Here is a 25,775-nt window from a genome sequence, read left to right on the forward strand (position 1 = left end):
TACTTTAAGCAATAGCTTTATGCTTTTCTGTGTGCTCAGTGTCAGAGTAGTTACAAAGAAGTGAAAAGTGAGCTCTGTCTCCAGTCTGATTGTGGTACAGGCCTGAGCTACATGAGGCAGGCAAATAGTTAAATGCCTCAGAAGGACCATAGATGGCCCCAGGCTGTTAGTGTGGCACCCGGTGTAGGGAGCTTCATGGGGCTAGGATTTCTGTTCAGTTCAGCTTTTGTTTTAAAATTAGTTATTATCTTTATTAGACTTGAGTTATTTGGAAAGCCTTTTACTTATTAAATTATACTTACAAAAAGCAAAATAGTATATATTAAATTTATACATTTATCTTAGCTTGTTTAAGCAACATAAGTATGAGGAAATATAAATCAAAGACCCCTAAAAGTAAATAGGAATATTTGCTAGGTTTACAAATATGATAATAACACCTTAAGAAATAACTTAGTTTTTAAAATTTTGTAATATAATAAACTGAGTATTAATTTTGTAAACCAAAGAAACCACAAATACTCTTTAATATAAAAATCTCCTTTCAAGAGCATTAGAGCTCCTATTACCAATAGGTAGGACTCATGTGTAGGAATGTGGTTCCTTGTGAGACTGTTGAGTAACAGGATAGAAGATGCTTAGGCTTGAGTACTTCTGATGCTTCTGACTGTAAACCTTCAGAGGAGGCTGCAGATTGAGGACCCTCCTGTGTGTGGCTGAAGGAGGTGCTTTAGTACACAGATTCCCTGGCCAAATATAGTCATTCATGTAGATCTTGTTCTGTTCTATTTGCCATGTGTTTCTTTTGAAGTCATGATTTTCTGCATTTTATTTGTGATTTCCTTCCTCAGTATCCTCCTTAAACCCAGCTTATGAGCAGGAGAGAAGTCATTCAGCGCCCCTTTCTTCTTCTCACTGTGACCCTGCCTGCAATCAGTAGACTCTTTGTCACCTCGGAAGTGTGCCTTTGTACTTTGTACTTCGTCATTCATTCTCCCTGCTGGGCTTGTCAGCTGTTAATGACACCTTGTAATCCCCAGCTGTTTGAGTGAGTCATTCAGGGGCTTATGCTCATTTCCTCCTCATTCATTTGCCTGTGCACATAGGTGTGTACATGTGTGTACAGGTGCTTTCTCCATGATTAGGGCATACAGCGTTGACACTCTACTGCCCTCATCCCTGATTTGATTTTTGTCTTAGTCTGTGGATGAACACATTTAATGCTCACCAGGTCTTTTGCACAGCCATCCTGCCTGGATTTCCCTCTAGTTCACAATACCACTCCCATGAATTGCACTCTGCAAGTCCTTGTTCTATAAACATGAAGGATGGTTTGAAGGTAACATTCTCGGTTCACTTTCTTTCACTGAGCATCTGTAGGTCCCTGTGCTACTCTGTCTAGAGGGTGGGTTCTGGTGTGTCTTGGGTCTGTCTGTGCTAATTTTACTGTGCTGTGTTTGGGTGCTGGCAGCTGTAGGTCAGTTTCCCTGATCCTCATGCTGCTCTTTAAATGTATCTCAATTGCTGTCTTGCATTACTTCTAGGGAGGTTTTTTGAAATGTATTTAAAACACTTTTTGGTGACACAGTTTTGTTTCAGGGACTCCAGCTAGATGTGCGTGTGTAAGGGAGAGGTTACCTGCTTTCTTGCCTATTGTTTTCTCTCTGAACATTTCTCAAGCTCTTCCCTTTTCTGTTAGGTTCTCTGTTCTTCTCATCTCCATTCTCTGTGGCTGCTGTGCTGTCTGCAAGTCTGCTTTCCCTCTTGGCTTCTATAATCATGCTGCATTTACATGTGGCAGTCATTTTTGGTCCTGTGTTCTGGCCTTTTCTGGGGTCTTGTGGTTTAGTTCTGTGATCTCCTTTCCATGTCACAGGGCAGTCACCACAGATTGGAGATTCTCACAGGGAGTTTTGTTCCATTTCCCCTTGTCTATAGGGAAGTTGTGTTCACATTTACAGTTCCTAGATGAGTAAGCTGCATTGCTCAGGATGACTAGTGGGAGCTTGTGGGGCTCCAGGGCAGCTTCAGGCTTCACCAAGGCCTGGTACCTCTCTGTGGCTGCATCTCCTCTGTCTCTTCCAAGTCCATGCTGTCTCATGAGGCTTCCCAGCCTGGCTGTCATGGTTTCTGCCCTGCGGACCTCTGTCCACCAGGGTATCAGACCCTCCTCCCAAGGTTTCCCTACAGGAGAGGTGCTGAGGAGGTCAGCCTGCTTGGCCCCGTGGGGCTCCTTCCCTGTCTCAATTACTCACGACTCCTCTGAGGAGGCCGAGTCTGGAGACCCTTGCACTCTCATCCCTGTTCCCCATCCACCCCTGTGACCTGACAGAACTGGCTATGGTCTGGAGTTTGAATGTTTTTCCTCTTTCCTAGTTTTGGTGAAAATATAGTTTGTGTTTTTATTTTTTTCTGTACTCCATGTTATTCTGTCTGATTTCTGGAAGCGAGAAGATTCAGAAGTAAGGGGCAGTCATGTTCCTTCTAAAACATGAAGTCAGATGTTAAAGATCAACTCTATACTACTTATGGCTGGTTGTCAGTTCTCTGGTGAATGCCATCTAGGTCTCTCCCTGTGTAGAGTATCACCCCTGCAACCCGTACCGCAACACACACTGAAATTGAAAACAAGTAGCCTGGTGAGGACACTCAGTTTACTGGGCCGAAGGTGAGCCAACCACAGTACCTGATTATCTGTTTGCCCTTGTGCAGGAGAGCTTCAGGAGGAGAGCGGGGAAACTTGGGGTCTTGCCTGATACCTCTCAAGGGCTGATGTTGCCACTACCACAATCCTGAGGTCACCCCTTTCTCAAGTGCCAGTCATGTTCAAGGCCTTGAGTACTGGTGACCAGACTCAAACCAGGCTCCTATATTGGGCTGTTCTGGAAACAGAGGTGCAGCTTTTCCTATGGGCCTTTGGAAGAGTCTGTTCCTGGTTGGCCTTCTTCACCACCCTGGGATACAAGTGCAGTATCTAGGGAACTTGTTCCTATTCTGTAAGTGGGCTTTCCTGGTGGGTGTGCGGGATCCAGTATGGCTACCACTTGTGTTAGGTTGACCTCTAAGGACACTGGCCACTATGGCTTACCTAAATCTATTGTTTGTCTGCCAGGAATAAAGGAAGAACACTGCCAGGGATTTTGTGCCCAGGACCATAATAATTCGGAGTAAGGTGAGATGATTCCTCTTTGCTTGATATTTGGCCAGATTGTTCAAACCAACACACTTTTCAGCAGTGCCACTAGGTCCCAACTTTGATGCCAGCTGCCCACTGGTCTGGGCGCTGTGGGTCACTCAGAGCCAGTGCTAACACAATGCCAGAGGATCTGTGGCCCCCAGGTAGGCCAAGTCAGTTCAGTCTTCATCAGCTTAGCAATAGGAGGGACCTGGATGGGATCCCTGCCTGCCCAGCACATGGGATTGGGGGATCCCCAGCCTCCAGGGCAGCTTCCAGTGGGCTTTCTTGGACCTCCATCTGATGGGGCAGTACCCTTTGTCTGCATAACCACCACCCTTCCATGTTGTGCCTGGCTCTTGGGCCCTAGCGTACACCTCCCTGCCCCCCACATACATACACATATACATACTCATGCTAAGGATACAGGTCACTGGCTATTTCCCTGACCAGATGTGAGCCTTCTGTGAGCTCCACTTGGCTTTATTTCATTTACTGTGGCACATACTTTGGACACACTATTGTGGAGTCTAGTATATCACCATTGGGCACTGGCAGGTCTCATCATCATGCTCTGTGCTATAGGACCCAACCTCTGCCACTTTCCCCAACAACCTGGTGTCATCAGGGAATGTGAGGAGTTCTGGGGCACAGCTTCTTTATGGCATACCAGAGGGTGGAGCCAGGCTCTATCCTTTTCACCAACTCAAGGACATATGAAGGTGGATGGGAGACTCAAGCCCTTCTGTGAGCCCACTAGCTTCAGACAGCAGCACACACTCAACTTGTTTGGTTTCTGCCCACCCCACCCCCGCAACTCTTGCTATTTCTGAAATGTAGTCTAGACATCATGACATTCGTTTTTCAGTATTTAAATATGCATATTTTAGAGATGCGGGTTTTCAGATGGTTATAAAAATTCTAATTATTAAAAATTTCAAGCCTAGAGAAAAGAAGAATTGCAGAACATACATAAAGCTGGACTTCTGCTGGACTGTTTCATAGCAAACCATAGACACTAGAATGTTTCACCCTTCAGCACTTCACACATCTTCACAGTGATGTTTTCCCCCTAAACCACAATACACACAGACTCTTGACCACCACCACACAAGACCATTGTCACACCTAGATATTAAATTTAAAAATATGTCAAGCACTTTGTTTGAATCAGGACCCTGGCAATGGCCTAGCATGGCTGCCTCCTAAATCCCTTATCTATAGATTTTCTCTATGTGTTTCTCTTTTTCCCTTGCAATTATTTTTGTTACAGGAACTGGTTGGTGTGTTTTCCCCTGCTTGCTTGTTCTGACTGCCTCCCTCTGGCATGTTTCAGTATCTTTTAGTTCCCTATATTTCCTGTAAATTGGTAGTCAGTTCTAATAGTCTTGTTCCTTTTGTCTCTTAATTTCTGAAAACTGACTAGAATCAGAAAACAAGCTTGAGGTTGACAGATTTCTGCATATGGATGAGGTCGCTGTCTTGAAATGCACTCTGTCAGAGCCAAGGGAAAACAGGTGGAGCGTCATATCCGGTAGGGGTTCAGGTTCTTCTGTCACGAGTCTGTCTGCCAGATTGAGTGGAAGATGTTCAGGGATGCCATGGTTTCAGCCACTCTGGAGAGCCACCCTTCCCAGACACCAAGGGGCCACTTAGCTAGTCATGACCTCAGCATGTCCAGCACCAGGCTCCAATGACCAGTAATGATGCTGGCCCCAATCACCGGTGTGTTTATGCTTAACTTTCCCTCCTCTTTCCAGGCAGCTCCTGGTTATCACATGGCCAAGATTATTATCAAGCTAGTTACATCCATCATTGATGTTGTCAAGCACAGTAGTGGGCAACAGGCTCAAAGTGATCTTCCTAGAAAACTACTGAGTATCCTTGGCTGAAAATGGTACTCCTGGGGAGGCCATGGTAACCTGGAAAGCCTGCCCCTTCCTGGATATTGTTGCTGGTCAGGGGTTAACTCTGGGAGGTTGTTGCTGGTCAGGGGTTAACTCTGCCCTGGACAGCAGGCCCCCCAGCCAAAGGGTCCTTCATTGTAGCATTGGAAGTCTTTAGGGAACTCTGTCTGTCCTTAAGTGTGAAGAATTACTCTCAACCTTGAATTTTCTTTGTCTCTTTACTTTCTCCCTCTCACTCTGATCTCATTGTCCCACCCCGTTCCCCGTTTCTTGGCCCCTCAGCTTTGCCTTTCTGCTGCTGGGTTCACTCTTGCTCACTCTCACTCCATCCCCCACCCCTAGAGGCTGCTTCTGCCCATCACCACCTCTTTACCCTCAAAACAGCATTGTCTGCTTCTCACCTGGGCCAGCACTTACCTCTTCTGTCCTTTCCAAGGGTGGCTCGGGGCCTGATATCCTGCCCTGCTCTATTGAGAGTTCAGTCCGAGGCTGCTCCACTTCAGGGGGTCCTGGGAAGACTTGCTCAGGATGTGAGCTGCCATCTGGAGAAGGCAGCCAGATGTATCCTGATGTGTACAGGCCTTTCTAAACTGCCTACTTCTGGAGACTGGCAGGAAAGCCTCTGCCCAACCAAATAATGCAAAGCTGAGCTTTGAATTCCAGTACCATGTAGCAGGCATCCCCATGGTTCAGACAACCACTTGCTGCTTCCTAGGCTTTGTCTGAGTAAACAAGTTGTACAAGCTCTCTCCTCTTATCAGATAGTCCAGTTCATCAGAATATTCCTGTGGTCCCCACTGCCATGGACCACATGTGGTTAATCCTTCAGTAAGCCTCTTAAGCATCTACAGCTGTTTGCTGCCTGGAATTCCTCCCCCACTTTCTGCCCGCCCCTGCCCAGCTATTTGGGGCCAGCTCCTGTGCTATTTTTTTTTTTTTTATCTATTGATTTGTGTGAGAGAGTGCGCACATATGTTGTGTGTTCATTGATTCTTGTATGTGCCCCGATGGGGGATCATTTGAACCTGCAACTTTGGCATATTGGGGTGACACTCTAAACAACTGGCCAGGCCCTCCCATGCTTCTTTAGACTAGGCTTTGGGGGCACCCAGCCTGGGTCTCAGACCTGGGGTCAGGGTCCCCACATTCTCTTCCAGCTTTTAGACTTGCTGTGACAATATGTTCACTGTCACATTTTCTGTGTCATCTGCCTGTGGGGTGAGCCTGCATGGGAGCCAAGATGCCTGAGTCTACCCTGACACCTGCCTTTGACCTTGAAGAAGGGCTAGGCTCTGGTCTTGCTGGCCCTGAGTGCCAGCCATTGGGTTAGGGAAGTAGCTCCACAGATGAGCTGAGGATGTGGGAACAGGGATGCCACAAGGCAGGTGGGACAGAGGAGGTACAAGGAACCCACACTTAGGAGTGGCTGTAGGACCCAGTCTGCAGAGACCACAGAGTAACTGAATAGGAGGAAAATGCCCCTCCACCCCTTCATTTTCTAGTCTTCTGGTTCCATAAGAGTCCAGATTCCTTTTGAAGTGATCTAATGAGACTTACAGACTTTTGAATAAGACAAAAGTGGTATTGGGAAGAAAGGGAGTGACCATACCAATAGGTCAAAGCCAGGGGCTCCATCAAGCTTTTGGTTGGATTCTTATCCCTGGAAGGTTTTAGAACAAAGGTCCTTTGCCACCTGCAAGGCTTTTCCTTGGGAGGCCCCTCTTATCCCTCTGTCTCAGGCTGCCCTGGATCAAGAAGGGGAGCCCTCGTGTGGGGTGGATATTGCCCAGGCTCAGCCACCTGCAGGCTCTGGCTTGTCCTGGAGTGAGCTCCAGCCTTGGGTCAGGATGAGAGCAGGGTGTTTTCTGTGGTTCCATGACTCACAGTGTGAGTAGTTGGTGGCTGATATGCCTTCTTGTACTACCCTCCTTGCAGTGATCCCTGCTGCTGACCTATCACAGAAGATCCCCACCACAGGCACTGAGGCCCCAGGTACAGGCAACATGACATTTATGTTCAACGGGGCCCTCGCTATTGGTATCAAGGACAGTGCCAATGTGACGAAGGCTGAGGAAGCCAGGGCCGAGAACCTTATCTTTGGCTTGCATGTGGAAGACATTGAGGCCCTGGATCAGAGTGTGTCCCTCCCCATGCCATCAAGGGTGTGGCATTGTCCTGGGCACTGCCTAGAGTCCCGGGAAGGGCTATAAAGGGATCTTGGCCAGGCCTCTGCTTCTCAGGATGCATGCCTGCCTGCCCAGGTGATGGGATGCATCCTGGCCTTGTCTGCTCACCTCCAGCTTGGGCAGGAGCTGGCTGCCCCGTGCTTCTCCATGGTTCAGTCTGAGGGATCCAGATCAAGTTCTTCCAAAAGGGTAGAGGCCATGGTCTCTGTGGGGAAAGCCCTTGGGGCTCTTGACTGATTTGGAGATTTGAGGCTGGCCCACTGCTGAGATTCCCTGGCCTAACTTTATAAAATAACCCTTTGTCTAGGAATAGTTTGAGTTATAGAAAAGACACAAAGACAGTACAGAGTTCCACATACCCTTCCAGTTTTTCCTATTACTTATATATTACTAATTAGTATGGAACATCGCCGAAATTAATTAACGAATAATGGTATGTTGTTATTTATTAAAGCCAATACTTTATTTCACCATTTTCCCATGAATATCCCATTGACCTTTTCTGTCCCAGGATCTCAACCAGGGCATCCTTCTGGTCTGTGACAATTTCTCAGCCTTTTCTTATTTTTCATAACCTTGGACACTCTTGAGAAATATTAGCCCCAGCCTAATTCTGAGCAATAATTAAAAAGAAAAGATAGCATTGCCTAAAAGCTCCTTGAGGAGTTGGCAAGGCCTCAGGTACCAGTTGGGTAAAAACCCAAATGTCACCTAAAAAAAAAAAAAAGCCAAAGGTCACCTAAAAAGTCAGAATGTTGTCCTTGTCAGCCTGAGAGCATAGAACCCATGTGCTCCATTATTTGGACTCTTTCTGCACCATCCCCATGTCCTAGAACATGCATATCTGTGAAATGCCTCCCTTTCTGATTTCCTGATGCCTGCAGGCCTGTTGTGTCCTGCAGGGGTTGGGGCAGGACGCAGGGTGGGAATGCACAGAGTTGCAAATTCTTGAGCAGCTCTCTCTTGTGGGAATATGATGGAGCCATGTGTGCCATTGCACATCTTCTGGGACCTTCGTTCTATAAATAGTAAAAAGAGCAGGTGGGATTGATTTTACGATCACCACACATCACCATTTCTCCAGGGCCCACAGAGCCCACATGGCCAGGGGTGTGCCTACTGCCTGCCCCATAGCTGTTGCCTGGACACACTGGGCTAACAGCTGACTTGATCAACCTCCCCACAGGTACAATGCCCAAGAGTACTACAACTGTCTGCCTGAGCTAAGGCAGGCCATGGACCAGATCATCAATGGCTTCTCTCCCAAAGGAGCCAGACTGCTTCAAGGACATTGTCAACATGCTGCTGAACCAGGAGAGGCGGGACCAGCCTCCCCTTTGTCCTATATCCTTCCCCACTGACAGGTCAGATAGGCAGGTCCCCATGATGGGCTGAAAATTGCATGCTGTTGAGGGCGAAACCTGGCCTTGTTGAAGCTTGTTCATACACACACATCCCCCTAACTGTGGCCCATGGGCAGATCCTCAGGCCACCCACTTTGAAAAGTTCTACTACACCCAGGGCAAGAGCTTGCAATGTCTTTTGTGGTGTTTGGGGAGCTGTGGAGGGGGGACTGTGGTGGCAGGAATTGTCCACTGTGCAGTCCAGCCCCAGGCCCCCAGTACCAGCTGACCATCTGGATGTGACAAGCAGGAGGTAATGTCATACGGGGCTGATAGGAAATAATTCCAGAGTCCTTTCTTCCCCTGTGCGAGTATGGTCAGGACACCTCTGGGAGGTGGATAGGGCTGGGTATAACCCTATAACAAATGTGAAACATGGTGACAAAAAGTAATTAAAATGGAATTAACTACACTTGCAGTGTCATTCATGTTTTATTACAATGCAGTTGACACATGATTATAACTCACCTTCAGTTACAAACTTACTAACTTGGAATAGGTTGGCAGTGCCACTTGCCACATGACAATACTTTGTTGCAACCTATTAGTAAAACTTAGGTCTGGTAAATGCTGAGAATTGACTCCAATTCTCAGTTGGACCTGAGAACAGACAGCTACATAGAGCCTTTTGCCTCTCGTCCTGTGCCCTTCTCCCTGGGAGGTGAAAGGGAAGAGTCGTTTCAGTTGTACAGCTCTAACCTATGTGCACCAGGAGGGTGCATTATAAACACTTAATTTCTTTAAAGGAACATTGGGCGAAACTAAGGTTTTTCAAGAATAGTGTCCCCAAGGCATTAGTGTTGCTCACAGAGCAGCCCCTACGGCCAGGTGGGTTCCAGAGCGTGAGGACACAGACAGCCGTGGCCTGGTTGCTGGTTTCCGGATCTCCTGTCTCCTCTTTCACGTTTAAGGTGTTTGCAGATTATGAAGCATATGTGCAACGCTGGGCCCAGGTGGACCAGCTGTACCATGTAAGGTTCTCAGACCCCAGAGATGGTAGGGGCAACGCTGTTTGGGAAGCATCAGGGTGCATGTGCTTCCTGCTGTTTTGTGCCACTCCTGGGAGGTCACAGTTCAGCTTGTGGCCCAGAGCAGGGTATCTAGGGGTTTAGCAAGCTGAGAAGCATTCTGGGTTCACGCTGTCCTGTGCCTCGAGCTGCTTTTATTTGTTTTTTTTATCCACCTATTATTTATTTTAGACAGAGAAGGTGGAGGGAGAGAGAAAGAGTTGGTAGTCCAATTATTTGTGCATTCACTGATTGCTTCATGTGTTTTAACATTTTTTTTTTTTTTTGGTGAAGTGTTCTATCTTTTTATTTATTTATTTATTTATTTATTTATTTATTTATTTATTTAGTAAATGTTTTTTAATTTTATTTTCAAATACATTTGTCCCTGCCTACCCCCTACCACTTTCCCTTGTCACTTCCCTCCTTCTCTACCTCAACTCTTCCCCTTCGGTTTTGTCCATGAGTCTTTGCTATATGTTCCTTGACTTTCCCCTTCCCTTCCTTTTCCCCGCCCACCCTCCCTCCTTCCCTCTTGTCTCTGTTGATTTCTTTTCCTGTCAGTGTTGCTGGTCTTATATTCCTTGCATCTTTGTATTGTTGGTTAGGTCACACTTATAGGTGAGATCATATGGTATTTGTCTTTTGCCCCCTGGCTTATTTCGCTTAGCATAATGCTCTCCAGTTCCATCCATGTGGCCGCGAAGTTTAGTAGTTCTTTTTTCCTTTCTGCTGCGTAGTATTCCATTGTGTATATGTACCAAAATTTTTTGATCCAATCATCTCCTGATGGACACTTAGGTTGCTTCCAACACTTGGCTATTATAAATTGTGCTGCTATGAACATTGGGGTGCATAGGTTATTTTGTATTGGCGTTTTGGTGTTCTTAGGGTATAGTCTCAGCAGGGGAATCACTGGATCAAAAGGCAGTTCCATTTTCAGCTTTTTGAGGAAACTCCACACCGTCTTCCACAGTGGCTGTACCAGTCTGCATTCCCACCAACAGTGTACTAGGGTTCCCTTTTCTCCACAGCCTCACCAGCACCTGTTGTTTGTGGATCTGTTTCTGATGGCCATTCTGACCGGTGTGAGGTGGTACCTCATGGTGGTTTTGATCTGCATTTCTCTGATGGCTAGTGATGCTGAGCATCCCTTCAAATGCCTCTGGGCCCTCTGTATCTCCTCCTTGGAAAAGCATCTGCCCAGGTCCTTTGCCCATTTTTTGATTGGATCATTTGTCTTCTTGGAGTGGAGTCAAGTGAGTTCTTTATATATCTTGGAGATCAAACCTCTATCTGATGTATCATTAGCAAATATATTTTCCCATACGGTTGGCTCCCTTTTCATTTTGCTGATATTTTCTTTTGCCGTGCAGAAGCTTCTTATTTTGATGAGGTCCCACTTGTTTATTCTTTCCTTTATGTCCCTTGCTTTAGGAGACATATCAGTGAAAAAATTGCTGCGTGGGATATCTGAGAGTTTCCTGCCAATGTTCTCCTCTAGGACTTTGATGGTGTTGCGACTTCTATTTAAGTCTTTTATCCACCTTGAGTTTATTTTTGTGCATGGTGTCAGCTGATGATCCAATTTCAATTTTTTGCATGTAGCCATCCAGCTCTCCCAACACCATTTGTTGAAGAGGCTATGACTGCTCCATTTTATGCTTCTGCCCCCTTTGTCAAATATTAGATGCCCATATAGATCTGGGCTTATTTCTGGGCTTTCTATTCTCTTCCACTGGTCTAAAGGTCTGTTCCTGTGCCAGTGCCAGATTGTTTGAGTATAGTGGCTTTGTAGTATAGTTTGCTGTCTGGTATTGTGATCCCTCCTACTTTGTTTTTCTTTCTCAGAATTGCTGCAGCTATTCGGGGTCGTTTATGGTTCCATATAAATTTTAGAAATATCTGTTCTATTTCTGTAAAATACATCATTGGTATCTTAATGGGGATTGCATTGAATCTATAAATCGCTTTGGGTAGTACGGACATTTTGATGTTATTAATTATTCCAATCCATGAGCACGGTATATGCTTCCATTTATTTGTGTCTTCCTTAATTTCTTACTTCAATGTTGTATAGTTTTCTGCATACAGGTCTTTTACCTCTTTGGTTAAATTTATTCCTAGGTACTTTATTTTTCTTCTTGCTATATCGAATGGTATTTTATTTCTAATTTCTTCTTCTTCTATTGCATTGCTGGTGTACAAAAATGCCTTTGATTTCTGAATGTTGACTTTGTATCCTGCGTTTTGCCAAATTCACTTAATGGGTTGAGGAGTTTTATGGTAGAGTCCACAGGGTTCTCTATGTACACTATCATGTCATCTGCAAACAATGATAGCTTTATTTCCTCCTTTCCTATTTGGATGCCTTTTATTTCTTTTTCTTGTCTGACCACTGTGGCTAGGACTTCCAATACCATGTTGAAAAGAAGCAGTGAGAGCGGACATCCTTGTAGTGTTCCCGATCTTAGTGGGAAAGCTTTCAGTTTTTGCCCATTGAGTATGAGGTTGGCTACAGGTTTTTCATATATGGCCTTTATTACGTTGAGGAATGCCCCATTTATTCCCATTTTGCTGAGTGTTTTGATCATAAATGGGTGCTGTACCTTGTCAAATGCTTTTTCTGCATCTATCGAGATGATCATGTGGTTTTTGTAATTTCTTTTATTTATGTGATGTATCACGTTTATTGACTTGCGTATATTGAACCATCCCTGCATGCCTGGGATGAATCCCACTGGATCGTGGTGGGTAATCTTTTGAATGTATTGCTGGATGCGGTTTGCCAGTATTTTGTTGAGGATTTTAGCATCTATGTTCATCAGCGAAGTTGCCTGTAGTTTTCTTTCTTTGTAGGGTCTTTATTTGGTTTTGGGATCAGGGTGATGCTGGCCTCATAGAAGGAGTCTGGGAGTCTTCCCTCCTCTTGGATTTTTTGGAATAGTCTGAGAAGGACAGGGGTTAGCTCTTCCTTAAATGTTTTATAAAATTCTCCTGTGAAACCGTCCAGCCCTGGGCTTTTGTGTGCTGGGAGTTTCTTAACGACTGCTTCAATTTCCCCAGCTGTTATCGGTCTGTTCCAGCTTTCTGTTTCTTCCTCCTTCAGTGCTGGAAGATTATACTCTACTAGAAATTTGTCCATTTCATCGAGGTTTTCAAATTTCTTGACATATAATTGTTCATAGTAGTTTCTTACAATCCTTTGTATTTCGGTGGTGTCAGTTGTTATTTCTCCTCTTTCATTTCTGACATTATTAATTTGTGTCCTCTCCCTCTTTTTCTTGATGAGTCTGCTTAAAGGCTTGTCAATTTTATTTATCTTTTCAAAGAACCAGCTTCTGGATTGGTTGATCCTTTGAATCGTTCTTTTCGTATCCATGTCATTCAGTTCTGCTCTAATCTTGACTATTTCCTTCTTTCTACTTGCTCTGGCATTTATTTGTTGTTGTTTCTCCAGTTCTTGAGGTTGTAGTGGTAGATCTTTTATTTGAAATGTTTCTATCTTTTCTAGATAAGCCTGTATTGCTATGAACTTTACTCTCAGGACTGCCTTCGCTCTGTCTTATAGGTTTTGGACTGTTGTCTTTACATTTTGTGTCCATAAATTTTTTGATTTCTTCTCTTATCTCATTATTGACCCATTCATTGATCCATAGTCTACTGTTCAGTCTCCATGACTTTGCAAGTTCTTGAAGTTTCTCTTTGAGGTTGATTTCCAGTTTCAAGCCCTTGTGGTCTGAGAAAAAGTTTGGTATTATTTCAATTTTCCTGAATTTGCTGAAGTTTGCTTTGTGTCTTATCATGTGGTCTATCTTTGAAAATTGCCAAGAGCATTTGAAAAGAATGTGTGTTTTTCTTCTTTGGGATGTAAGGTTCTATATATGTCAGTTAAGTCTATTTGATTCAGTGTGTCATTCAGCGCCACAATATATTTATTAATGTTTTGTTTGGAAGATCTGTCCATTTTTGACAGTGCGGTGTTGAAATCCCCTACTATCAGTGTGTTGCTGTCTCTATCTTTTTTCAAGTCATCCATCATTTTCCTTATAAACTTGGGGGCTCCTATATTGGGAGCATATAAGTTTACAATGTTGATGTCTTCTTGATAGATTCTTCCTTTAAGTATGATAAAGTGCCCCTCTGGGTCTCTTTTTATGGCCTTTGTTTTGAAATCTACTTTGTCTGATACAAGTATGGCAACCCCGGCCTTTTTCTCTTGCCCATTTGCTTGGAATATTTTTTTTCCATCCCTTTACTTTCAATCTGTGTAGATCTCTGGCTCTTAGATGGGTATCTTGTAGGCAGCATATGTGTGGGTCATGTTTTCTTATCCATTCAGCTCCCCTGTGTCTTTTGATTGGGGCATTTAGTCCATTTACATTGAGAGATATTGATAGAAACTTACTCATGTTTTCTCTTTGTACCTGTGTTCCTCTCTCTCTCATTCTTTTCCTTCATCTTCTTAAACCAGGCCCCTTAGCATATCTTGGAGTGCTGGATTCGTAGAGATGTATTCTTTTAATCCTCTCTTGTCTGGGAAACTCCGTATTTCCCCTTCTATTTTAATTGAGAGCCTAGCTGGGTAGAGCAGCCTTGGCTGTAGGCCCTTGCTTTTCATGACTTGGAATATTTGTTGCCATTCCCTTCTGGCTTGTAGTGTTTCTGTTGAGAAGTCAGCTCCTAGGCATATCGGGGCCCCCTTGTATGTTACTTTCTCCTTCTCCCTTGCTGCCTTGAGGATTCTCTCTTTGTCTTTGACATTTGCCATTTTAACGATGATGTGTCTTGGAGTGGACCTCCTTCAGTCCCTCTTGAGTGGGGTCCTCTGTGCCTCCTGGATTCATGAGAGCCTTTCTCTCCTCAAATTAGGGAAATTTTCCATCATTACTTTTTCAAGGAGGTTCTCTATCCCTTGCTCCTCCTCTTCTTCTGCTCTCTCTATTATACAGATATTATTGCGTTTCAGGTTTTCCTCCATTTCCCTAAATGCCTCTTCATTCTTTTTGAGTCTTTTTTCCATTTCTTGTTCTTTCTGGGAGCTTTTTTCTACCTTATCCTCTATCTCACAGATTCAATCCTTGGCTTCATCCAGCCTGCTTTGGATTCCTTCTACTGTGTTCTTCAATTCACAAATGGTATTCTTCATATCCTCTTGTGTCTTCTTGATAGTTTCTATGTCCTTTTCCAGGTTGATATAGTTTGTTGTAAGATCCTGATAGTTTCTCTGCAGTTTCTCATAGTTATGTTTGAGCTGGCTGAGCTCATTGAGCTTCCTTAGAACCATTGTTTTGAATTCAATAGCTGATAGTTCCCTTGCCTCTATTTCATTTAGCTCTCTCTGTGGGGAGTCCCCTTTTCCACTCATTTGGGGGGAACTTCTTTTTCTTCCCATTTTTGTGAGAATTTGTTAAGTAATTTACTTATTTTTTTAATTTATTTTTGCTTCTGCTTCAATTGGGCTGTCTAGATTTCCTGACTTTGTGGATTAAACTTCTATGGTAGTAGGAGGGTCTTTTTATTTGTTTGTTCGTTTGTTTGTTTTCCCCTTTACTTTTCTTTCTGGGCCTGCCTCTGATGATGTCAGTTGTTGACCCTATATGACCCTGGGTTGTTTGTTTGAGCCTTCCAGGAGTCTACTGTCTGTGTCTGACTTCTGCTTGGGGCAACTCTGTGACCCCTTTGGTCAGGGATGGACTATTTTTTTGGTTCGCTCTGCACTCTCACGTGAGCTCCTTGAGTGTGCTCCCCCGCGTCACAGGATTCCCCACCTGCCAGGGCGTGCTTGCCCCAGACCAGGGGGCTTATTCGCTACCTTGCGTACTCATCTGTCCCCGCTGGCTGGCGGGCACCCCAGCACTGGTCAGTTTAGGGTCTTCTATTGTGTGTTTTCCCTGCTTTTGGCTCTTTGGGTGCGTTGCTTGCCCTCGCCAAATGGAGACTATGGAAATGAGAGGAAGTCAGCTCCAGGACTCTCCGGTTAATCCTGTCTCCGGTCTCTCCTCCAGGGACTCTGGGCAGCTCTGTGACCCCGTCAGCCCGGGATCTACTAGTTCTGTGAGCCGCTCCGCAATCGCGGGCTGGGCGGGCCAATTTCCACCTGCCCTTGCCACTCTGCGCACTCCCTCCCAGGCCATATCGGTTCCAATCTGTGGGAGGCCTTGCCACCCAGTGCGAGCCCTTGCCAGCCCACGCGGGTCACACACACGCTCGCCAACCCTTGCCGGCTACTCAGCACTAGTGTGCGCACCTGCACTGGGTGGTTTTGGGGTGTTTGTGTGCTTTTCGGCTTTTGGCTCTTTGGGGGTGTGGCCTCTTCCCATACAATGGAGACTACGGAAAGAAGGAGTCCGGACTCCCGGGTTCCTCCTCCTGTTCTTTCCCCAATGCCTCTGTGTCCAGTCTCTCCTCAGAGGTCTCTGGGCAGTTCCGTGACCTCTTCGGCTAAGTATCCACCCCCTGTGCGGACTGTGTTTCAATCGCGGACAGTCTGGTTCATGCGCGCCCTGCTTCCGCCTCTGTGGGGGCGCGCCTTTCCAGCCCACAATGGAGACTACAGAACGGGGAGGGAGTCTGGACTCCCCGGTTCCTCCTCCTGTTCTTTCCCCAACGCCTCCGTCTCCAGTCTCTCAATGCTCTCACAGCCAGTCTGCACTCAGCCCCCCAGCTCACACGCACAAGCTGTGTGTGGAACGCACAAAAGGCAGGTTAATTGATCCCCTTATGCCTGAGCGAGATGGTAGCTGCAGAGGGGGAGGTGCATTATCACCGGAGCTCCACCGGCCGCCGTCTCAGTTCTCTTCACAAAGTTTTCCACACCAGTCTTTTCCCAGGCACCTGCCCAGCCTGCTGCCACCTCTACCCAGAGATCAAGGAGGGTGGCTGCCACTGCAATTTTTGCATTGGCCCTTTAAATGTCTCTTTGCATCCCCAGCCACCTGTCTCTGGCGGAGAGCGCCCCTAAGCTTTTCGGGGTTGCATTTTGCCTGTATTTTCTTGGTTTCAGCTGCTGTAGTTTAGGGGTCTCTGTTTATGATTCAGACCCTGTTCTTCTCGGGGGGATCTAACTGGCCGTTTCAATGTCCCTCTGGTGCTAGTGTCCGTGGGCACCCAGCCCACCCCCTCTCGAGCCTCCACCGCACTTCTCATTCCTTGGGATGTGAGTCGAATCCACTATCGGCGGCTCCAAGGCTCCTCTCCCATTATCGTTCCAGTTTTCCAGGTGATCACTCCACTATTTAGTCACCGTTTCAGTTTGGTCTTGTGGGGAGGAAGTCAGAGTGACTCCCATTCACTCTGCCATCTTAATGTCTCTCATTGTATCTCTATTTTTTTAATATATATTTTATTATGTCATTACAGTTGTCCCATTTTTTTCTCCCCTTTATTGCCCCAACACCCTGTAGCACCCCTCCCCCCAGCATTTCCCCTCTTAGTTCATGTCCATGGGTCATACGTTTAAGTTCTTTGGCTCTCCATTTCCTATACTATTCTTTACCTCCCCCTGCCTATTTTGCACCTACTATTTATGCTGCTTATTCCCTGTACCTTTTCCTCCATTATTCCTCTTCCCCCTCGCCTCTGATCTCCTTTTGTATGATTCTGTTCCTGTTCTAGTTGTTTGCTTAGTTTTTTTGCTTTTGGTTTTGGTTCAGTTATTGATAGATGTGAGTTTGTTGTCATTTTACTGTTCATAGTTTTTTATCTTTTTCTTAGATAAGTCCCTTTAACATTTCATACAATAAGAGCTTGGCGATGATGAACTCCTCTAACTTATTTAACTTTACCTTATCTGGGAAGCACTTTATCTGCCCTTCCATTCTACATGATAGCGTTGCTGGACAGAGTAATCTTATATGTAGGTCCTTGTCTTTCAGGACTTTGAATACTTCTTGCCAGCCCCTTCTTGCCTGCAAGGTTTCTTTTGAGACATCAACTAATAGTCTTATGGAAGCTCCTTTGTAGGGAACTGTCTCCTTTTCTCTTGCTGCTTTTAAGATTCTCTGCTTATCTCTAATCTTGGGTAATGTAATTATGATGTGTCTTGGTGTGGTTCTTCAGCTTTTTTGGGACTCTCTGAGCTTCCTTGGATCTCTTGGAAGTCTACTTCCTTTGTCAAACTGGGGAATTTCTCCATTTTTTTCAATTAAGTTTTCAATTTCTTGCTCCTCTTCTCCTTCTGGCACCTCTATGATTCGGATATTGGAATGTTTAAAGTTGTCCCAGAGGTTCCTACACCTCTCCTCATTTTTTTGAATTCTTGTTTCTTCATTCTGTTCTGGTTGAATGTTTATCTCTTCCTTCTCCCAATTGTTGATTTGAGTCCTGGTTTCCTTCCCTTTATTGTTCGCTCCCTGTATATTTTTCTTTGTTTCACTTTGCATAGCCTTCATTTTTTCCTCCATTTTGCCACTATAGTCAACCAATTCAGTAGGCATCCAGATTCCCAGTGTTTTGAACTGTGCATCTGATAGGTTGGCTATCTGTTCATCGTTTAGTTCTATTTCTGGACTTTGATCTGCTCTTTCACTTGGGCCATATTTCTTTGTCTCAGCTTGCCTGTTACATTGAGAGGGGTAGAGCCTTAGGTATTTGCTAGGGAGGGGCAACCCAGGTCACTGAGTTGTGTAACGGAGGGGTCCAAGAGGAAACAATGCCACTGGCTCAGCTCTCTGGCAGCTTTCAGTCCCTTACCCCGCTGTCCACAAGAAAATTGGGCCCTTCCGATGCTGATTCCTGGGTGGATGAGTTTGTGTATATTCTAGGACCCTGAGGGTCTCTCCAACGGACTCTCTTGTGAGGCTCGGATGTTCTCCTGCCACTGCAACCCCCACAGGTTTTTACCTCCAGAGGTTTTGAGGCTTTCTTTTCCCCCCGCGCTGGAACCCTGGATTGCGCAGTCACTCCCCAGCTGTTCCTCTCGGTTTATTCGCATACACGTGGGACCACCTGGTCCACCTGTCACTGCCTTGCCACATGTCCTCTCCACCCTGGCTGCCCGTCTCCGCCCCTTCAACCAGTCTGGATGTTTCTTCTGTAGCTCCTTGGTTTATTGGACTTCCATACAGATCGATTTTATGGCAGGTCTGTTTTGGGGTTCTTTTTTTTTTTTTTATTTGTCCTTTCAGTTGTGCGAGGAGGCAAAGTGTATCTACCTGTGCCTCCATCTTGGGCAGAAGTCACTTCTTGTATGTGTTCTGACCCAAAAGGGAACCTGCAACCTTGGTATATCAGGACAGTGCTCTAACCAGCTGAGCTACCTGGCCACAGCCTGTGCTTCTTTCTCATCTTCCACTCAGGAGCCATTTTAGCCATCTTTCTGCTCTCATCTGCCACTCTGGTGCCTTTTGATTCCTGGGGTCAAGCTGCTGTCCATCTGGCACAAGTTTCCCCTACAGAGGGGACAGAGATAGGCTTTTCCCTAGTCTGATTACCCTGTGTGGGAATGGTCACGCAGGCATGGGTGCAGAGCTCAGCCTAAATGGAGGAACAGGCCTGGTCATCAGTGTGCACACAGAAAGCATGTCTAAGACGGTGAACGCCTTCTTGGAAAGGTAAAAGCTTCAGTATCGGTGGAGTGAAGGACTTGTAGCTGTAAGAATTTCTAAAGCAGGATGCATTATCAGCTCCCCTCTTAATGGTGACAGCCAAGGAGAGAGCCTGCGTCCCAGGTTTCTGTGTGGAGCATGTGCCTGACCTGAGACTAGTACTCCAGCCTTGGTGTGGCCCATAGGGAGTCCATAGGGGATATCATGGAAGACCCAAGTCCTGAGTTGGGTGACGTGCCTGCTTCCCTTCTTTTCCTAGGTGTCCTACCTGTGCACCCCCTGGAGGACGGCAGTGGGAGGGGAAACTAGAGATGGTGGTGTGACTGCAGAATTTTGGTTCAGATCGTTTATTTTCCCAAACTGTTTAAGCATATTCTTGGATGAGTCTTGAGGAATTTGTACATCTGATTTGTTGCCAGTCTCAGGCCCCTGCCCTTAGGCAGTTGTTGTCATTGCCTGCACTTGACAGCTCTTGATGTCCAGTCCTGCATCAGAACAGGATGGAACCTTGAAAATGGGGTGACTGGCTAGGCTTTGAGAGGAAATTTTGCTTCCCTTAAACTGGGCCTCAAGGAAAGTGGCCCTTTCAGGGAAGCCCCTCCACGCATGTCTGAAGTTTGGGGGCAACTGCCAGGCTCTGGGGGCCGCTGGACAGGAAACTGCCTGGCCATTTCTCCTGAGAATTGGATCCACCTTGTGGCAAATACTCATGGGGTGGTATCTCCTTTTTTATGCTGTGGGCTATGCCCTAGTGGAACGTGGAGCATTTCCAGGGCCAGGACCTTTTCAGGCTCCTGGCACTTCTACGTAGTCATTTAGTAGCTTTACTGGTAGCTGGAGCTCCTCTTTAGTGAGCTATGATTGTCATGTTCTCCTTTTCCATCAGGCTGCCCAGAGTGAGAGCTAAGAGCTCATTTGGGAATGCCCTAAAGTTCTGGAAGCTTGGTCTGTCTTGTGCCTGAGATTACTCAGCATCTCTTTTTCTCTGTAGAACCCCAAGAAGTGGACCAAGAAGGTTATCAGGAACATTGCCTGGGCAGGCAAGTTCTCCAGTGACCAGACCATCATGGAGTATGCCCAGGACATCTGGGGCGTGGGGCCCTCTGACCTACAGATCCCACCTCCCAACATCTCCAAGAACTAGGGGCTAGCACAGTGGTGACCAGTGGGCTTTTGTTTTCTTGCGTACTCTGCACCTCGTGCCATTTTCTGAGCACTATGCCAGCAGCCAGTGGCCCCTGCTTTTTTCAGTGCAGTTTCAGGACAGGGTATGGGAATCATGGTGGTGGCTTGGGATGGGTGGTGGGGGTATGGACAGACAAGGAAGAAAAGGTGCCAACAGTGAGATGCTGCCTGGTTTCTGGCAGGAAAGCCAAGTTCATAGCACTGACCAGCTGGCCCCATAGCTTCAGCCTACCTACCGGACTCCTCCAAGACCTTACACAAACCTTGCTGTGAGCTTCTGAGCCTCTAGATTCTGGGGTCTGCACAAGTGGCCATGGCAGAGCCTTGAGAAGGATGTTTCTGCAGCACCTGGGCTGGCCAGCCAATGCTGACTCAGCTGTCTCCTGTACACTAAGCCATCTTTACAGCTGCCCTGTGGGTGCTCTGGCCCAGGGCTTCTAGGCTGATGAGATTAAAGGCCTCAGGATGACTAATGGTGACATTGGGGAAGACACCTGTGTCCAGCATCTAGGAGGTCTTGGTTAGGATAAGGCTGGCTAATGCCAAGTTAGCTTGGTTTGCTTTTTCAAAAGAGAAGTTAACTTGACATGGAAATAAAAGTAGCTGAGGCCTTTTTTGTTTTAGTAACTAAAAGTTGTACTTTTGAAGTTTCATGTCAGGGAAGGCAGTTCTGGGATGTTTTTACTTGGGATGTTTTCACCTGGCTCGGAGGGCCTGGGGTGGGGTTGCTGCCTCTACTGAGCCTAGCCCCTGTTGCAGATCTGTACCTTCCCTGTCCTGGAGGCTGCAGTTCCTGTCTTTCACACAAGGTTGGCCTCTCTTCTCCCTCATGGAAAAGGACCAAGTGGGCCCAGAGGGCAGCCTACTTTCCACTCTATCCAGGTAGCAGGCTGGTGCTAGGAAGGGCAGGTGAACACCTCAGCTGCCCAGGAGAGAGCCAGGAGCAGGTGGTACCTTTCACTGTGGGTTGTTGGCAACCTTGGATAGAAGTGCCCTTCAAGGCTCTGTCCTCATCCTGGGTCCTGACTGGTCATAGAACCAGGCCATGGAGGACTTGCTCAAGTAGATACATCATCAAAGTCCCTAGGGTCTGTGGTCACACCTCTAACACGCTTCTTGCCCAGCCAGTCCCTTAATCTGTGTGTGATCATCGCTGTGCCACTCCACTCACTGTTACTGATTCACAGATTAAACCTTCCTGCCCATGCTTGATTGACCCGGCCTCTGCATTTCACTTTCTGCCAGCCTGAGGCAATAACGGGCTGGGCTAAATTATGGCCCATTGTCCTGAGATTGAAGAAAGTTCTCTCATCCCAACTGTTGTGGGACTTAGAGCTCAGTGTGCTTGAACTGTCAGATTTTCAAAGAATTGTGAAATCCAGTCAGTTGGTAACCTTCCTGGGCATTGGTGTTTTCGCTATGAATTGTATTGGCTTTTGCACCTATCTCTGACTCTTGGTCCTGAGAGGTAGAATGTCCTGGGAACCCAAATATTGAAATACTTTCCCCAAAACTGTATAGCGGCAAGTTGAATAAAAAACCAGTAGGGATGAGAACTTGGGGCTCAATGTTACCCAAAGACCCTGAGAACTGAGACCTTGGAACATGGTGGGCCCCTGCTAGGGGCAGTGGCATTGTGGATTTCTTTGGGGGAGGGGGCTGGGATGTACCCTGGGAATGTGCATTGCCTGTCCCTTATGGCTCCTAGGACACATGCTTGTAACTGCAGTTCACAGGTAGGTACATTGCCATCTCTCTCTCCCCCCATTTTTTTTTTTTTTTTTTTTTTTAAAAAGAAAGGACTGGTCCTGACCACACAATTGACTTTGTAATCCAAGGGTTCAGATCTTACCCACAGTTTAAGCTTAGTTGCTTGGACCAAGGTACTACGCTAAGAAGCCATCAGGACCCTTAGGACCTGACTGAGATAATGGTCCAGCAGCTGCCTGCTTACCCGCTCCCTTTGTCCTTCATCTTCAGTGTGCTTGTCAGGCAACTATAAAAACATTTAAAAGCTTGTATTTTTACTTTATAATCCTGTATCATTCCCCTGAAAAAAGGATCTGAGGCAGGTCACATAAACAAAAAATTTAAAACAAGATGAAGAGGCCAGGTAGGTCTCAGACAATATGAGCAGATCACACCCACTTCCTTGGCTGAGATGGGCTAAGAACGTGACTTTGAACCTTGCTAACAAAGCCAGAAGAGCACACCAATCATGAAGGGCTGTCCTGCTTGGGGGGGGGGGGCGGGGGCGCAGCACACATGGTGTTTCAGTGGTTCTCAGAGTCTCTTACACAGAGACACTTGGACTGGGCCTATGTATGCCAGCTCTGACATACAGTGTTGTTTTACAGGCAGTGCTCACACCTGAAACATAAACTGACTTCAGATCAACGCCAGTTTAAGAAAGGTATGCATTTCCCAGACATGAGAATCACCACAGGCAGCCCTAAGGTGCCTCATAAAGGTAACCTGCTTTAGTCTCTGGGCACCCAGCAAGCCCCAGATGCCAACACTGGCCATAATGCCTTGGAGAACAGACAAGCAGGTGAGACTTAGGGCCCAAGGGAGGGAGGCCAGTTTCCTGGTGAGGCTACACCTCAGGTGGGCTTACACCTTCTGAGCTGGGACACACCCTTATACCTGAACAGCAGGGGCAGGAAAGTCCCATGTGAGGGCAGCACAAGACCCCATTCTTATTAAGTCATGGTTCTCTGAGAGGTCACCAGTGCAAGGGGAGGGAAAAAGCTGGTTTGACAAAAAGCCAAACACAAGAGCCAACACCAGTTGGGTGAATGAGGTGAAGCTCATGGGCCGGAACTAAGTCCCTGCACTCCAGCAGCCTGTCTTTTCAGTAGTCAGGGACTTATGTAGGTTCTGTGGTAAAACCCCAACACCTGTCCATTGACATGGTCACATCCAATAAGCTTGCTGAATCATGAGACTGAAAGGGTCACCTGTAGAGGCCTGTATTTTAGGATAATGCTATCTGACACATCTGGAGAAGGCCCCTCCCTGGAAGGAGAGAGGAAAGAAAGGCCCTCATCCTCCACCTTACAGTCACCTTTCAGCCCATGTGGCCAGGAGCTGAGAGTGTGGCCTGGGGCTGGGGGCAACACTGAGAAAGCAACACAGAGACCACCACCACAATTTTATTAAATGCTCAGTCTAGGGCCAGGTTAGGCAGACAGGTGGGCAGAAAGCAGAGAAAGTGCAGATCATAGGCACTTCCCCCCACTGTGGGTAGTAGGGTCTGCCTAGGGAGGCAGGGAGAAGGCAAATGGGGTGCACAGGGCAGGAGGGGACAATGGAACCATTCTGCATGTGCTGGGAAGAAACAGAAGAACCCAAGTCTCCCCACATTCTTGTGGGTGGTCCTGGGAAGCTCAGTTTGGTCCCAAGACCTTATGTCTCCTGCCCCATTCTCCATGTTCAGCTCAGGAAGTGTAGGATTGACCAGCCCATGGCTAGTGTGCTGTATCACTGTCTTTCCAACAAGAGCTCAGGTTGTACGGCAGCAAGAAGAGAGAGCCATGTGCCTGCCACTCATGTTTCCACAAGATCCATGCTCCTGGCCACCAGCCTGCCGATGCTGCTTCTGCCTGCCCTAGCTGGCATCTGAGTACTCTTTTCAGGTGCACTGTAGACGCTGGCACCCGGGCTCCAGGGTGCTGGGTTGGTAAGGGGAACAGGGAGGAAGGCAGAGGTCTTCATGCTCCTTCGGGCAGTGAGCTCAATGCTGGAGCTCAGGTTCAGACTTCCCCAAGAATTCCCTAGACCAGAGGATACCATCAGCCAAATCCAAGCCCAAACCAGATATCCCGCCTCCCCTAGTCCTCACACAACTGGTATGAGGAGAAAAAGCCTGGAAGACAATATGCAGGGCACCAATAGCACTTCACAGTCAAATCCTGACATGCAGAAAGACCAGGTTAGGAGCTGCTCTTCTTTATTCTAAACTTTAGAGCTATTCTCTAAGTTTTCTGTAATATATTCCTTTTCCGATGGGAAAAATTACCACCTAAGAACAAACCCATACTTTTCTAAGCTCATTGTTCCCTCTCAACAACCCAGGCCTGTCTGGTAATGGCAAAGTGGTAAAGAAATGTAGCTTTGCCTCTGGAATTTACAAGGCAGCAAGAGGAGAGCTGATGTGTGAAGTAGAATTACACATGCCATGAAACTGGCTGAGGGCTGATCTGAGCAGCCCCACAGATGTGAACTCATAGCAAGGGACACAGCTTCCTTCCAAGAAGCAGCTGTGGACAAACAGGTTTTTGAGAATCTGGCTCAGGCCAGAATGCCCATGAGCTGCATATGAGGGCGGCAGGACCAGACAGATGTGTGGAAAGGGATCAAGGCCTGAGGCACAAGAGTTAGGAAGCACGTGGGTGGGGGGCTCCTATACATGGATGTCTGTGTTCTGAGTGCACTGCTGTGTGGGTGGTCTGTGTAGGCGTGGACAGCCTATACCATGTGGAGATCATGAGAACAGTTCAGGGGGCAGGAGGGATAAACATTCTCAGCCCCTCAAATGGAAATAAAAGACTCTTGAATTATGCCACACAAACCCCAGTGAGGCAGCTTTACTGGATGAGCCTGCTGTACGTTTGACCTGAGCTGTTGCCATGCAGGACAACGTTCATGGTGAGAAGAGAACACCTCACCTCAGTATCCGAGGAAGCTCAGGGCTCTTGTAGATGTACTTGTGCCTGTAGCCAAGGTCTGAGTGAAAGGGGATAAACTGAACTTTGAAGTCTCGGAAGCTTCGAGATGGTGCAGCAATGTTGTAGAGCTGGGGAAGGAGAGATGAGTCAGTCCCCAGAGATGGTGGTCCTGTGGGTGACCTGCTTGGTGGCCTCCCTTTCAACAGAGGCCCATCAGTGGCTGCTACCTCTGCAGAGAAGCCCATGCCCCACTCCCGAAACAGCACTGATGCCCTGCAACCTGCCATGGCTGGGGTCGGGGTGTTAGCAGGAGCCCAGCCCAGGCTCAGCCCATCAGCCTGGCATTTAAAACCCTATCTGTTCTCCCACAACTGTTTCTTATACTATTCCCCCTTTCTTAGGGACCAGTGAGGTGAATGAGGTAGCACCACAGGAAGGGCCACATGCTATGGGATGTGGCCTAAAAGCCTGGAGCAGCCCTGAGGGATGAGATGGGTCAGGTGCCTCAGACTGTGCTGTATGCCCAGGGTTAAGACCAGTCATCAAGCTGGTTCAGCCCTTCCAATTCCTACCGCTGGGACTGCCAGGCTATATACCCAGACCTGCTGGAGAGAAGAGTCCTGGTGCTGGCAGACTCACCTATACCTTGGGCCTGTTCTGAGGAAGAAGTAGCCTGGGCATTACTCCCTCTACG

At 46.9% G+C, this 25,775-nt stretch overlaps 2 protein-coding genes across 3 annotated transcripts in view; one reads left to right on the forward strand and one right to left on the reverse strand.

Moving 5' to 3' along the window:
• Positions 1–20,370, forward strand: part of PYGB (glycogen phosphorylase B) — a 60,816-nt gene extending 40,446 nt beyond the window's left edge. Inside the window, 8 exon segments of the mRNA XM_054587415.1 lie at positions 3,121–3,172; positions 4,936–5,006; positions 5,008–5,072; positions 7,018–7,222; positions 8,455–8,526; positions 8,528–8,587; positions 9,576–9,642; positions 20,218–20,370. Coding sequence (XP_054443390.1) covers positions 3,121–3,172; positions 4,936–5,006; positions 5,008–5,072; positions 7,018–7,222; positions 8,455–8,526; positions 8,528–8,587; positions 9,576–9,642; positions 20,218–20,370 — 745 coding nt within the window.
• A 3,188-nt stretch (positions 20,371–23,558) lies between these two features.
• Positions 23,559–25,775, reverse strand: part of ABHD12 (abhydrolase domain containing 12, lysophospholipase) — a 67,434-nt gene continuing 65,217 nt past the window's right edge. For both annotated transcript variants that reach the window (XM_054587457.1, XM_054587456.1), the window contains 2 exons: positions 25,082–25,209; positions 23,559–24,187 (listed from right to left, as the gene is read on the reverse strand). In XM_054587457.1, the coding sequence (XP_054443432.1) occupies positions 24,148–24,187; positions 25,082–25,209 (168 nt within the window). In that variant the 3' untranslated portion in view covers positions 23,559–24,147. The remainder of the gene's footprint in view (positions 24,188–25,081; positions 25,210–25,775) is intronic.

The sequence above is a fragment of the Pteronotus mesoamericanus genome, unplaced genomic scaffold, assembly GCF_021234165.1.
Source record: "Pteronotus mesoamericanus isolate MK-2021 breed Mesoamerican mustached bat unplaced genomic scaffold, CSHL_Meso_final scaffold_118, whole genome shotgun sequence".
Classification (NCBI taxonomy): domain Eukaryota; kingdom Metazoa; phylum Chordata; class Mammalia; order Chiroptera; family Mormoopidae; genus Pteronotus; species Pteronotus mesoamericanus.